This window comes from Sinocyclocheilus anshuiensis, unplaced genomic scaffold (assembly GCF_001515605.1).
Source record: "Sinocyclocheilus anshuiensis isolate Anshui unplaced genomic scaffold, SAMN03320099.WGS_v1.1 scaffold376, whole genome shotgun sequence".
NCBI classification, from domain to species: Eukaryota; Metazoa; Chordata; class Actinopteri; order Cypriniformes; family Cyprinidae; genus Sinocyclocheilus; species Sinocyclocheilus anshuiensis.
Window position 1 is genome coordinate 412540 of NW_015558600.1, and position 14608 is coordinate 427147.

At 38.2% G+C, this 14608-nt stretch overlaps 1 protein-coding gene and 1 pseudogene across 2 annotated transcripts in view; both read right to left on the bottom strand.

Annotated features, from left to right (window-relative positions):
• LOC107680140 (paired amphipathic helix protein Sin3a-like) overlaps positions 1–1647 on the bottom strand; it is a 21975-nt pseudogene extending 20328 nt beyond the window's left edge.
• Positions 1648–4983: 3336 nt separating this feature from the next.
• LOC107680145 (tyrosine-protein phosphatase non-receptor type 9-like) overlaps positions 4984–14608 on the bottom strand; it is a 19255-nt gene continuing 9630 nt past the window's right edge. The window contains exons 3-13 of one of the 2 annotated variants that reach the window (XM_016475920.1): positions 14333–14422; positions 12719–12843; positions 12080–12185; positions 11797–11907; positions 10701–11017; positions 10520–10607; positions 9906–9975; positions 9740–9818; positions 9006–9156; positions 7488–7695; positions 4984–6764 (exon numbers count right to left, since the gene is read on the bottom strand). In XM_016475920.1, coding sequence (XP_016331406.1) covers positions 6574–6764; positions 7488–7695; positions 9006–9156; positions 9740–9818; positions 9906–9975; positions 10520–10607; positions 10701–11017; positions 11797–11907; positions 12080–12185; positions 12719–12843; positions 14333–14422 — 1536 coding nt within the window. In that variant the 3' untranslated portion in view covers positions 4984–6573. The remainder of the gene's footprint in view (positions 6765–7487; positions 7696–9005; positions 9157–9739; positions 9819–9905; positions 9976–10519; positions 10608–10700; positions 11018–11796; positions 11908–12079; positions 12186–12718; positions 12844–14332; positions 14423–14608) is intronic. The other variant, XM_016475921.1, reaches the window with a different exon arrangement.

A 14608-nucleotide genomic window follows, 5' to 3' on the forward strand; every position in this document is an offset into this window, starting at 1 on the left:
TTCCATGTTCACGACTGCACCGGGATTCCCTCTGCTTCACGGAAAACATATGCCCTTAACTTATAACTTCTTATTAATGCGACACACCTTCATCTGCACGCAGGGTTGGTGTCCGCGAATATGAGCGAAGATGTTGGATGTATTGCGTCCACATTTTTTGCAAATTGGATCCGTCCTAAAGGACAACCCCGCATTCGTTTTTTTAAATATCCAAAGTATTCCCATACTGCAGATTGTAACTTTTTTTTCGGCGGGGATGGAGATTAGATATTATCTCTGTCTCTGTCATTTTCTCCGCTGCACGTGCGTGTAAGTAGCCAAGTGAATGCAGAATGAAGCAGCCGCGCGGAAATAAGTTGCATATGCAATGCATATGCGGGTGAGATTTTTTTTTTCATTCATTTAAAAAAAATAAATAAATAAATTAAAAAAACTTAAATATGCAAGTGTTTACGGTATGATAATCGTGCACGTTCAAACTGTGATAAACCATCATACCGGTATATCGATACAACCCTACAGTACATACACATATATTATGTAAACTTTTATTTGGATGTGATTAACTGATAGATAGATTCTGGAGTCGCTCTGGATTAAACGGATGCAGTGTGAACATATTCCTTGGAGCTATAATGCATCACGATGGTGTGTATCCGCACCTGGTACGCCTGGGGAACCGGGTACTGTATTCCTGGAGTAGGCTGCATGCCGTCAGCCACAGCCTCGAATACTGCAGGCGCTGGGGCAAGAACCCTGTGCTGGAAGCCCTCGGCGCTGCCGGGAAGCCGGTGCTGTTGTGGGGTGAACACTGGCTCCTGATCCTCTAAACGCCTCCTCATGCTGTACTCATACTCGGACAGAAACTAAGACCTGGAACAGACAAGACAAAGACAGCAACTAATTAAACATCATGATTTGGCTGTAGTCCAAGCCATTACCAACAGGAGATCTACTATTCTAGACTCTGACTAGCTGATGAATAAAGGCCACAAAAATGTATATGTATATACAAACATGAATGGTGTGTATATATACATGAGCAATAGTGCGCAAATGTATATATAAATATACATGTGCATGGTGAGTATATGCGTATTTGCATATATAAATGACTGAATGAGGCAAATGCATAGGTGTGTATAAATAAGTGCGTATATAAATGTATGTGTGTATATACATGTGCTTTGTGTGTGTGTGTGCGCGTCTCCTGCACATGCAGACAGTTAATGCTAACTTGCTAACCCGCGACTAAAAGTGACTAAGTTTAGTCGGGAATTTCGCTTTTATCAAATAAACTAAGAAAACTAAAGGTCGGAAGTTTCAGTCTGACAGACAAACATCTTATTGAGAGGAAAAAAAGTTCAGAAATACTGAATAAAACTGGTATTATATACCTCTGAGACTCACCCGCTTCTGCTAGCTGCGCTTATAGTACACCACCGCTGTTAAAATGTCACCGAAATATTAAAACTCACACCGAAAACACCGATAAAACGCATTAAAACTGAGTTTAAAAACAACTAACGCAGAAAATTCCTGCTGAAAACAAGCGCCGAGGAGGGGCGTGGCTAACATAGGCTTTGAGAACAGTCTCCGCCCACTTGGTCTCTGATTGGCTCTTTGCTCGGGAGAAGACATAGGGTTGTGTTTTTATTGAAGTTCTCGACTGTCACTCAGACAAATATTACATTGTTAGGGGGGTTGAGCCCAAACCCTCTGCTGTTTATCTCTCTCTCTCGCTCTCACACACAGACACACACACACACACACACACACACACACAATCAATCTCCTCGAACAACGACTGGCTTTGAGCAGCAACGTACTCTCGACCTCTTTTAAGACTGGAGAGTGAGTAGCGATCTGGTCGGGCTTAATTTTACTATAATGCGCCACCATCACTCTTTGTGATATAAAATCGCGGCATTACGTCTGAAAAATGCTTTCAGCAGCTTCCTGAACTTCCTGCCTGTGGTTACGTCATTCTTTACGCCCCCTCAAAACAGCTGGCCAATCAGAATGAAGAATTTAATTGAAGGAACGCCTCTTATAGAAATGTCGACTCCGATTGGCCAGGCGCGCCGAGAACGCGAAAAGCATGACGTAAGCCCACAGGGGCGTATACGCGGCGGAATCGTCTATTCGAATTGGTCGGGCGCTCTGAGAGGGCGTTATGTATGACGTGAGGCTCATATTGCCACGCTCCGCCCACGAGAGGCGGGGCTTAAGCTGGTGCCCGGGATTCCTCCTCTCGCCCCGTCCGTCCGCAGTCAGTCAGAGCTGAGGCTCACGCGTGTATGCGTGCACAGCGTCTCGCTTAAAATTCGGACAAAACCCGAAACAACGCGAACCTACACAGCTCAAACTCACAGAATAAACAAGTTCGGACGGATTTCGATGCAAAGCGTTCAAATATTCAGCATGTCCGCGAGCGCAATAACACGACACCGAACAAAAGATTCGCGTATAAACACCCTCAAACGTTCATTAAGGACACATTTCACGATCTCTCGTGATTTCTGGATTGAACAAGCACACACGAACATGACACCACAACCACACACGCCTCTATCATGACATGTTGTCCTTTAGTAATCAGACCCAAAGTCAAAATGGGAACTAAAAATCTGATCGCATGAACACGGACTCGCTAATGTGATCATACGAAGATGTGAAACGACAGCTCCGATCATATATCACAGCACAGACACGCCAGCTGATCTAATATTCTTTGTTTACTGGGAAGACTGAAGGGGAAAATGTCTAACCGTGTTTGAACACCTCTTCCCTCCCCCTCTGAACACCAGACAGAGCTGCAGATCTGCCTTCAGATCAAAAACAAGTTAGAAAAGCCCTCGAGAAAGCATCGGACACACACAGATGGGGTTGTGTGTCATAACATAAAGATACGTTTCTTTGCTGCTTCAGTTGGCCAAAGCTTTGCCCCTTTTTCTCCCCTCAATGTGCCATGATCGACCGAACAGCCCGATTAACACACTAAAATCTCCTGAACGACCAGCCCCCTGCAGAAAGCACTCAAACACCGCTAGAAACACATATTCGGTCAAAAGAGGACAACATAAATTTGTTTTCTTTTTCCCAGCTGCTACATACCTGCGAAAAAGAGCCTCGCACTCCGGGTTCGTGTTTGGAACAAATAGTTAGGAACGCCCCCCTCTCCTCCCATTGGTCTACGTGACGGCATGCGTCATCTTGATTTGAATACGACCCGCCAAATGCGCACTTGCGCACTCGCTGCTTCGACACACCTGTAGTATTGCACTAAGTGTTTTACTTTGTAATTTGGATTAATATTTACTTTGCAATGAAACCAGATGCGCAAAATGTGTGTTATCAGATATTTCTTAAAGAACATATGAAGGTAGAATGACGTCAAAAAGATTTGCATACGCAGGGTAATATTTGTGGAAGTGTACAGAAGACTGTAAGCGTAAATTAAATTTGCATGCGCAAGAGAAGCTTTGTAAAGGTGTAAATCGCGTTTCAAGTGCAAGAAAAAAATATTTGCAGCATTTTACTGTTACTGGTAAGTGTAATTCGTGTATTGTGAAACTGCAGCTTCATGCTAACGCAAAATAAATATGATCTGCATGCTTCTGACTTCCATTTTTCCGCGCTTACACTTTTGGCACGTTTTTTTCGCCAAAAGACGGTCAAAAGCACTGCAAGCCTGTGAACAGTGATTTGCAAGCGAAAATAACAGTTTAAAGAACTGCAAAACAGATTGACTGCATAAAACCAATCTGTATGTGTAAAAAAACTAACTGTTGCAAATGTCTGAATGACTTGTGTATGTGGGGCAAAAAGTTCCCGAAATAAACCGATATGTACAGCTGAATTTCGAGCTGTGTAGTTTCCTTCTCTTCCTTAACAGGCTATATGATATATTAGTTTATTGTAATATTATATTGTAATTTTGATGATACTTGAAGAAGGTCTAGTATCTGCACTAGCCTAATACATGCATAATTTCACCTGTCTACTGATCCATTTTTAAACACAAATTTGGTTCAATAATAATTGAACCAACAGTAATAATTTTTTATTTAACGTTGTAATATAAGAGGATTTTACAAAATATTACTAAAATATTTATTAAAAGTTATCTCTAACTTATTCACCATTTATCATCTGTAATACTATCGTGTAACGATACCATAGTGATACCATAGTGTTGAGCATTGTCACATAACATCATTTTGATTATAAAGTTTAACATCAGCTCACTGGTGTAAGCAGATTATGACATTTCAATGTAAAGCCAAACCAAACCAAATAATGTTAACACCAGCTCGCAATTCAGTATGAACACATGGGAGTCCAGCCTAAAGCTTCATAATATGCGTATGCAAATCTTTTTGACGTCATTTTACCTTCATAACACCGTTTGAATTCGACTATATGCCACTGACGGAGATGTGACACTTATGTTAACCCTTTGCTAAAATCCGCCAGTTATTACTGAGTTAGAACACGCCCCTCGCCAAAACCCCGCCTTCGAAAGGCAGCTCAGTAAAGAATGCTCAAAATGATCGACAGGTAGAGAAGGTTTCTGATTGGCTAAATAAGCGCGGGCCGCTCCTCTTGCACTCTGCAACAGGTATTTAAGCCATATCTATTATTTTATATGTGGTATTGGACGTAAAATTAACTTGCAGTATTGTTTACCAGCTTTTGTTGTTGTATGTACTTCACCAAAATCATATAATACTAGATAAAGTTTAGCATTAATATGAATAAAGTCTCTTAAAAACTCATACTGTGGGTGAAAAAACATATATAACAGAACATATATTCTTCTGTAAGTGTTAGGCACACTTTTGCAAAAATTCGTATTCTTTCCAAAAAAAAAATAAAAATCTTTAGGTTAATAACTATTCATTTTTGAACTGGAAACCACTACAGGACCTTTAATCTAGTTGTGAAAGTTTCAATTAAAACACTCAGTCAATACTGTTTGTCGCTTTAATAAACATTAAAACACATGGTTTTGATTTGGTTTTTCTCAAATGATATTGCAGTTTGAACAGCTCGGTTCTGAGATCGAGATGGACACCAAGACAGCCGAAACCTGTACAGTCTTTTCACATAAACATTTCACTCAATCCAAACGTACATGAGGAATAAGTTTCTTTAACGGCAGAGCAAAGCACTTTATCATCACTAACAGAACAGCTGCAAACTTATTGATAATCACAAGCTTGACATTACAGGTTAGTTTTTCCATAAGAAACAAGTAGAAATAAAAGATAAAATTGGATATAAAAGAAAATATAATTTACGTATATATATATATTTGGGAGTAATAAGTAAAGACAAAGTTTGGGTGTAATAGAAAAATACAATTGGTCACATTGTGTGCCCATCAAGGCAGGACTGCAGATCCTGGAATCATTGGGAGTGTGTACAGATGCTTCACTACAAGGAAATTCAATATGAATTCAGTAGCAAAGACTCTTTCAACCCACAACAAAATAAAAAGCGATTCTAAATGCACTTTACAGGAGCGTTTAGATACTTTAAATAGGTTATTAGTACAATATTAACAGACAAAATGATTACAAGTGTAAATGACTCAATTTAGCCATCTCACATTTACACCAGACTAAATAAAGACTATATCAGTTGAATAATTGTTGCGTTATAGAGGTTTACCGATCCACCCAGTTGATGTGAAGAAGACTTTTCCTCATCCTGGCCGTCTAAACCATCATCTTCATATGCAATTGCAAAAATGTCCTACAAACCACAGAGACATTCCTGATACAGAATACAGGCAGAATTGAGACAATAAGCCTGCATTCAATTCCAGCAAATACATAAAAATCTCTAGTGTGCAATGACTGCATCCCATGGGTCAGACATGAGTATGAAACTCATGAAAAGAGAGAAGAAAAAAAAAATTCACTGTTACATCATTTCAAACCTGTATGACTTCCTTTCTTTTGTGAAACACAAAAGGAGCAGAATTACATTCAGCTGTTACACAGAAAAAAGCAAGTAAAATGGATTTGAAACGACATGATTGTGAGTAAATAAAGACTTTGTTTGTGGGCAAATTAACCCCACATAAACACGAGAACGGACAGTTGGTCTGAGGTGTTATGAAATAAAAAGACCTACAGCATGACAAATGACTCCAATTTCTAGAAATTGTATGTTCGGTACGTTCGTTTGTCCTGGATCACATTTGAGCACGGCTGATTTGAAGCTTCATGTGAAATGCATGAATTTTGACAAATTCACAATAAACTGCACAAAATGCAGCACAACATTACATAGACTACACTATAGCTGGATCACTGAACATTTAGACACCCTCTTCATACGGAGTCAGTTATGGTTACTATTTATGCTGCCTGTCTTTTGATAATGACAGATTAATCAAAAACCCAGTGATTTTAATTGGGAATTATCCTGTCTAAGAGTCGCCGATCAATCAAGAACGAGTATTGTCTTATGATTGGAGGAGAGCAGGCCTTTTCTCTTACTGATTGGTTGAGATTAGACCTTTTCGGTCTCTGATTGGCTACAAGTGGGCCCTGCTGCTCACTGATTGGCTGAAAGTAGGCCCTGCCTCTGGGCGTGCTCGAGGATGGCGGTGTGGCAGAAATAGTACTGCTCGGGTGTTTGGATACTGAAGGCACGTTGCGCTCTCATCCGTCGAACCGTCTGGCAAACGTTAAGAGTCCTGACGTCCTGCAGCTGGGACAGGCAGATATCCAGCGCACAAAAAGTACCTGCGGGCAGAGGAAGTCAGTCTGATAAGCCATTAAAGGGACAGTCCGCCCAAAATTCTAACCCTAGAGTTGTTACAAACTTGTATGACTTTCTTACTTCAGTGAAACATGAAGGAAGATATTTTGAAGACTGTTGGTAACCAAATAGTTTCGGCTCCCACTGACTTTGTCTTTTTTGTCCATACAATGGAAGTCAATGGGAACCAAAACTATTTAGTTATCAACATCCTTCAAAATATCTTCTTTTATGTTCATTTACTAAACCTGTTTGACTGACTTTCTTCTGTGGAACATAAAAAAATATTTTGGAGAATGTTGCTAACTAAATAGTTTCGGTTCCCACTGACTCCCATTGTGTTTTTGTCCATACAATGGAAGTCAATGGGAATCAAAACGGTTTGGTCACCAATATCCAAACATTCTTCAAAATATCTAATTTTATGTTAATTTACTATACCTGTATGACTGAATTTCTTCTGTGGAACATGACAGAAGACATTTTGAAGAATGTTGGTAACCAAATAATTTTGGTTCCTATTGACTTCCATTATATTTTGGTAACTGTTTGGTTACCATCATTCTTCAAATTATCTTTCATGTTCCACTGAAGAAAGTAAGTCATACAGGTTTAGCAAATGATGGCAGAATTTTCATTTTTGGCTGGACCTTTTAAGCGGCTCATTAATATGTAGATTTGTTTTTGTGGTGCGTTTAATTACTGACCAGTCCGGCCGATGCCGGCGCTGCAGTGGACCACCATGGGTGGGTCGAGCGGATGACCCCTCCACTGTGAGCCGAAAGCCTGGACTGCCCACTGCTGCTGGTGCTTCACGGCACCCAGGAAGTCAATCAGAGACAGTGCGGAGGATGGGACCCCGTAATCAGGCCAGCTGAGGAACTGAAAATGAGTCACCTGTCTCTGTTCGAATGTCTGAGAAAATAAAATAAGTTCAGACAAAGTTCCACTTTACTTTTCTTCAAAGCCAGATATATAGAACCTCAATCTTCAGTGCCACAGCAAAGGAAGCTATATTTTAGTTCTGATTTGACAGTCTGAATTGAATGTGATGACATAAAACGGCTGTGTATTGTGAAACATAAATAACACTTCTTTCTGTCGCTTGTCTTTGTTGGCTGATTCAAAAATAAAACAGCCTGTGTGACCACTGTAGATTCACAAATGAATCTAATGAGCAATTCCTTTAAAGAATCAGTCCAAAAGACTCACAAATTCATGACTTTTCAGTTTGAATCATTCTTACAAATCAGAGAACTGTTATCGTGTTATGTGCATACCTCTATGGCTGGAGTGACCGATGTATATTAAATATTTAATATATATTTGCAATGATTTTGCTGCAGACATACAGCTGAAAATTGTGAATATTGTCTTTTAAATGCATTATTAAGATACCCAAAGATTATTCATTTAGTTAATATGTACACTACCATTTAAAAGATAAAATTTTTTTTTTTTTTTATACTTTTATTCAGCAAGAATGCATTAAATTGATCAAAAGCAATAGTAAAGTTCTTTGGAACATTCTATTTGTCAAAGAATCATGAATGTATCACTGTTTCTACAAAAATATTAAGCAGCACAACTGTCTTCAACATTGATAATAAGAAATGTTTCTTGAGCAGCAAATCGATATATCATAATGATTTCTGAAGGATCGTGCAACACTGAAGACTGGAGTAATGATGCTGAAAATTCAGCTTTGCATCACAAGAATAAAATTGCATTTTAAAATATATATAAATTGGACAAATTATTAAATTTGTATCTTTTATATTCTTTATTTTATTTATTTATTAAAAAAATTCTATTGCCATTTATTACTATGCATTGTATGTTATTCGTGCATATAAATTAAAGTATTTAAATGTTTTTTTCATTGTTTCATTTAATAAAAAACTGTGGAAAAAAATAACATGAAATTACGTAACTAGGTATTTATTGTATTTTATATTTTGAAACCATTATGCAATAATGGGTATTGGGCTGAAATGATGCTTAAAAGTGCTTTTAAGCCAATTCAGAGCAAATACATCAAGACAGAGCTCAAATACCATCAAAAAGCTGAAAAATACTGAAATTTAATTTATTAGTAATATCACCCAGCAATACTACAGCCACATTAGGTGGTTGGTGAGACTGAAATGATTATATAAATCATAATTACCGACTTGTTGTTTATTGAAAACATTAAAATATAAAAACTGGTGTATGTGTGGTACCTCAGTGTTGTGCAGCTCAAGTGTGGTTTGGTTGAAATGTGCATGTTTGTCCACTCTGTGATTGACCACAGCGATGTGCCCGTACACCTCCTGACCGCCCTCTTCCTTGGGCCAGTACTGTCCACACTTCCTCCGGCCCCCCTCATCCGTCCTGCGCACATACATTCACACACAGGTCTCTAAGCAGCGGTCTTCGTAATCTACCGTGACAGCATCCATATGGCACAGCTCTAATCTGATCTCAGAACAGATCAGCTCTACAGAAAAACTTTTAACAAGTGGCTCAAATCTGATTGGCTGACTTCTATATATTTCTAGGAGTCAGGGTTCATTTGATCAGCCCAATAGGAAACAAAGTTGTATTTATGTTCCCAGGCTGCTACAATGAGAACTTCTGAGGACAAATTAGTTAGTAGATTTGCCAAAGTTTGTGCCACAATCTCTAAAAGATATTCAAGAGTTTTGAAACATTTTATAGCAAGCAGATGTGAACTCATGAGTACAATTGTACTTTATATTTTGCTCTCTGGTTAAATGTGATTTATGTGAACCTTCACATAAGAAGACCGAATAGCGGTCAACCACTTTATATAGGTCCACCCTAAGTGGGTGGATTTTGGCCTGAACAAGTGGCAATTTGGACCAGACTTCCTGGTAATAGTAAAAAGTCTGGCTACATCATTTACACATCATTTCATCTATATTTGTTAACTAGACTCTCTGTGACATCTCACCTTGTTGTCATGACGATGACAAGCACACTTTGCTCCCAAACCATTCTCCAGAAATCACCGTAGGTTTTTTCCAATGGACCTGTTAAGAAACAACAAATGCATCAGTTCCAGTGCAGGTTAAGAATCATAACCCTAAATATGATGGGTGAAATACGGTGATTTTTACCCTGAGTCCCAATATATGCATTTTTCTGTTTGTATCCATCCATGAAGCTGGCATTTATGTAGTCTGATCTCTGTGGAAAGAAAACAAGATCAGTGTCCAATCGGAACTTTCAAAAATCTGGGGTCAGTAAGTTAAGGAATTAATATTTTTATTCAGCAAGGCATTAAATTCATCTAAAGTGACAGAAATACTTTTATGTTACAAATGCTGTTCATGCTTTCTGTTCATCAAAGAAGCTTGAAAAAATGCATCATGGTTTCTACAGAAATATGAAGCAGCACAACTGTTTTTAACACTGAATTCTTGAGCAGCAAATCAGAATATCAGAATGATTTCTGATGGATCATGAGGCACTGAAGACTGGAGAAATGATGCTGAAAAATCAGCTTTGATCACAGAAATAAATGACATTTTACAATATATTACAATAGAAAACAGTTCTTTTAAATTGTAATGATATTTCACAATATTATTGTTTTTGCTGTATTTTTGATTAAATAAATGCAGCCTTGTTGAGCATCTTTCAAAAACATTAAAAACCACCCCTAATTTTTGAATGGGAGCAAAGATCACTCTAAGAGGGCCTAAAATGAATGACTTCAGATAGCACAAACCTCATTTCTCCTTGCTTTGAGTCGCACACGAGTCTGATCGAGACACAGCACGTCGCCATAGCGATTCCGTTCCTGGTTGTGAGCAGCCCTGCAGTTCAATGACAACATGAAATCAAAGTCTGTTTTACTCTGAAATACCCCACATTATGGAGGGTAAAGTCCCGTAGGTGTCCACACTTACAGCGCACAGGTGAAGGTTCCAGGTGGCTGCTCTCTGCGAAGCTCCTCATACTCCAGGTAGATCCCGCTGCGCTGGGCCCGGTTCAGGTGGGCCATGAGCTCGGCCAGACTCATGACCTCAGGTCCAGGGATGTGTATGGACGTGTTCTCCAGCGGAATCCCCACCAGCTCATCCACGGGGTCCACGCGCCCGTTCTGCTCGGACAGCAGCTGCAGGTTCCAGCTGTGCACGTCCAGAGGCAAACAGCCGCCCAGGTGCTCAGGTAAACAGTCTCTGGGCAGATGCTGTCGCAGGTCGCCCATCTTCACCATTTGAACCTGAGAACAGATAACGAAACTGATAATGCAGTCACAAAATGCCACAAAAGATGAAAAAAGTGGGTTAAGCACATAGACCAGAAACAACCAGATCAGCCAAAAATGAAAATTAGCGCATGATTTACACATCCTCAAGCCATCCTAGGTGTGTATGACTTTCAATCGCAATCGGAGTTATATTAAAAATGTCCTGGCTCTTCCAAGCTTTATAATGGAAGTGAATGGCTGTTGAGATTTTGAAGCCCAAACAAGTGCATCCATCCATCATAAAAAGTGCTCCACACAGCTCCGGCGGGTTAATAAAGGCCTTTATTAACGACAGTTAGTGGAAGCTAGAGATTACAGTTTATAAAGTTTTAAATATGGATATTTTTCTTACACAAATGCATCGCTTCACTTCAGAAGGCCTTTATTAACCCCCCGGAGCCCTTTTTATGATGGATGGATGCAATTCATTGGGCTTCAAAATCTCAACAGCCATTCACTGCCATTCTAAAGCTTGGAAGAGCCAGGACAGTTTTAATATAACTCTGACTGCATTCGTCTGAAAGAAGAAAGACATATACACCTAGGATGGCTTGAGGGTGAGTAAATTATGGGCTAATTTTAATTTTTAGGTGAACTATCCCTTTAAAGTGGTCAAGTTAGTCAACCAGTCCCTAACAGCCTAACCAGGGCGTTACTAGCTCTAACCAGGTTGACCAAGATGGTCTAACAGGCCAGCTTCTGCTGGTTTTGATTTAAACCAGCTATTGCCATATAAACGTGTGTGTACCAACCCGTTCTCTGAGCTTCTCCTTCAGTAACAGACTTAAAAGGTTATACGGGACCCTGAACCACACAGGAGCTCCAACGATAAGCACTTTCTTCAGCCGTGCTGGGAACGCACCCTGCAGAAGGTTGGAAAACAGATTTTTCTGATTTATCTAAACCTCCCCCCCAAAAACCCCCCAACTCTCAAGTACACTCCAATAACTCAGCTCTGCTCATACTTTTGAACATGAACAGACAGCCGTCATCAGAAACAGGAAAACCACATACAGATAAAACACTAAAACTCACCTTCAGCAAATTGAGGATTTTTTTGCTGAGGTCCAGTTCAAAGTTTGTGTAGTTGGATCCAGCCATGTCATAAATGAAGACCAGTCCATTTCTCTGAGTCTCAAAACTACAGGAAACAAAGAGAGAACTACAATGTTGCAAATCATGATAATAAGCCATTTTCTGATATTAAAATCTCTGGTTTCACACAACAGTCAAACGTTCGGAATAATTAAGATTTTTAATGTTTCTAAAGTCTCTTCTGAAAAGGCTGCATTTATTTGATCAAAGATACAGTAAAAACAGTAATATTGTGAAATATTATTACAATTTAAAATAACATCTCTATTTTATTATTTATTTACAAGGTAATTTATTCCGGTGATGCAAAGCGGAATTTTTTTCAGCATCATTACTCCAGTCTTCAGTGTCACATGATCCTTCAGAAATCATTCTTATATGCGGATTTGCTGCACAATAAACATTTATTATTATTAACAATGCTGAAAACAGTTGTACTGCTTCATATTTTTGTGGAAACCATGATAATTTTTTTCGTGATTCTTTGATGAATAAAAAAAAAGTTTAAATAAAAGTTTAAATGAAAAAAAAAAAAACATGATGACCCCAGACTTTTGAGAGGTAGTGTATATTGGTTACCTCTCCACAGCTCGGTCCAGCAGGTAGAACAGGGCCTGAAGAACCACATGGTTTCCTGTTTTGCTGGGATGGTGCAGTTTAGCCGTGTAGAGGGCGATGGATGCGCCAGACGGGTCCCGGACACCCTGATACCAGAACAGTGTAAAAAAAAATCTCAATCTCACAAAAAAGAACAGTCATGTTTTAATGTTTACATGTCAGTCATCTCAACGCTTTGGAGTACTAGTGCACTGCATACTAAATGTTGAAACAGGATGCATTATGGAATGATAAATGCTCACACAACCTCACTTGATTGCATGTTTAATTCATTCATTTAGAATGGAATTCAGAAGCAATTCAGAAATAATTACGGTAGTTTTCAATTTTTAAAGCAATACATTAAAAATAATAGAATGCATGAATGAATTAATAAATAACTACATAAATCAATATCCAAAAATACAGCAGTATGCTCTTTCAAATACGGTAGTTTTACATTTTTTGTCAACTTTGTACAATTTCTGAATTAAAACAAGAGATAAAATAAAAAAATAAAAAAATTAATAAATAAATATCCAAATATACAGTAATATGCTCTTCCAAATAAATATGGAGGTTTAAAAAAATGTTATCTACTTTGTGCAAATGTTGAATTAAAATAAAAATATATTAATGATGAAAAATAAAACTAACGAATATATCGATAAATATATCACCCAATCAATAAATAAATGAATAAATAAATAACGATCCAAAAATACAGTAGTATGCTCTTCCAAATACATACAGTAGTATTACATTTTTAATCTTTGTGCATATTTTAAATTTAAAAATATATAATAATGATAAAATAAATAATAAAATGAATGCATATAAATAAAATAAAAATGTCAGGACAGTCACTATCACCTCCTTTAACAAAATAAGTGTAGGAAGCTTTTCCAAACATCCTATAGTTTAACTGAGGAGTAGTTTTAATTGTGAACACACGGGGGCAGAACAGAGCTTGTCTCACTGAGCTGTGAACGATGACTCACTCCAACATGTCCCATCTGTAAAGAAGCATTATATTTATCTCTGCCATACAACAAGACAATAAATATGGTTTATTCACTTTCAGCTGACCCATTTCCGTATGTGCAAGCATACAGCTTTAGCATTTATTAAATATTTATGTCAATAACATATTTCAATAATCTGATGACTCATGAGATACACGGGACTTATGTGTATCTCTCTTGGTTATAAATACAGATGGCAGGATGTGAGGAGAGGAGACAAGAAGATGAGGAGGATCAATGAAGTATCGGATGAACTCAAGGGGTCCTGCCTCCACAGCGTCCAATCAGATGTCAGAATGCAGACCCGTTTTAACCAATAGGAGAGCAGCACAAGGCAAAATAAGCTAAAATATTTAAAGAATGAATTTTGCAGATTCTTTGTTGACCTGGTTATAATAACAGGGCTGAAATGTTGAAGTGAAACCGCATCAGTGACTCTGCAGCTGTAATTATCAAAGTGGAAAACTTAGCGCAGCATTTTTTTCCATTTGTGAACCAGTAACCTCATTTCCCAGATTTAAAGAGCATAAACAGCCCTTATGAAGATACAGCCCTGATAATATGAACTTACCAACACAGTTAACTTCCCACTCAACAGCTCAGAGCGTAACGGCTCCTCGTGAGGCTGCAGTTTGACGATGCCCTCCCTAAGACGTGTCTCCTGTAGAAGAACCACATCACCCTTTATTAATAACTAGTCTACTAAATATTACTTTTTTATTCCATTTATATTTATATATTAAAATGTTTATATTTTCATTTATTCCATATACACACAAAATAAAAAATAATAATAAAAAAAGAAAACCAAAAATTGTATTAATTGAAAAAAACAAAAAAAACAAAA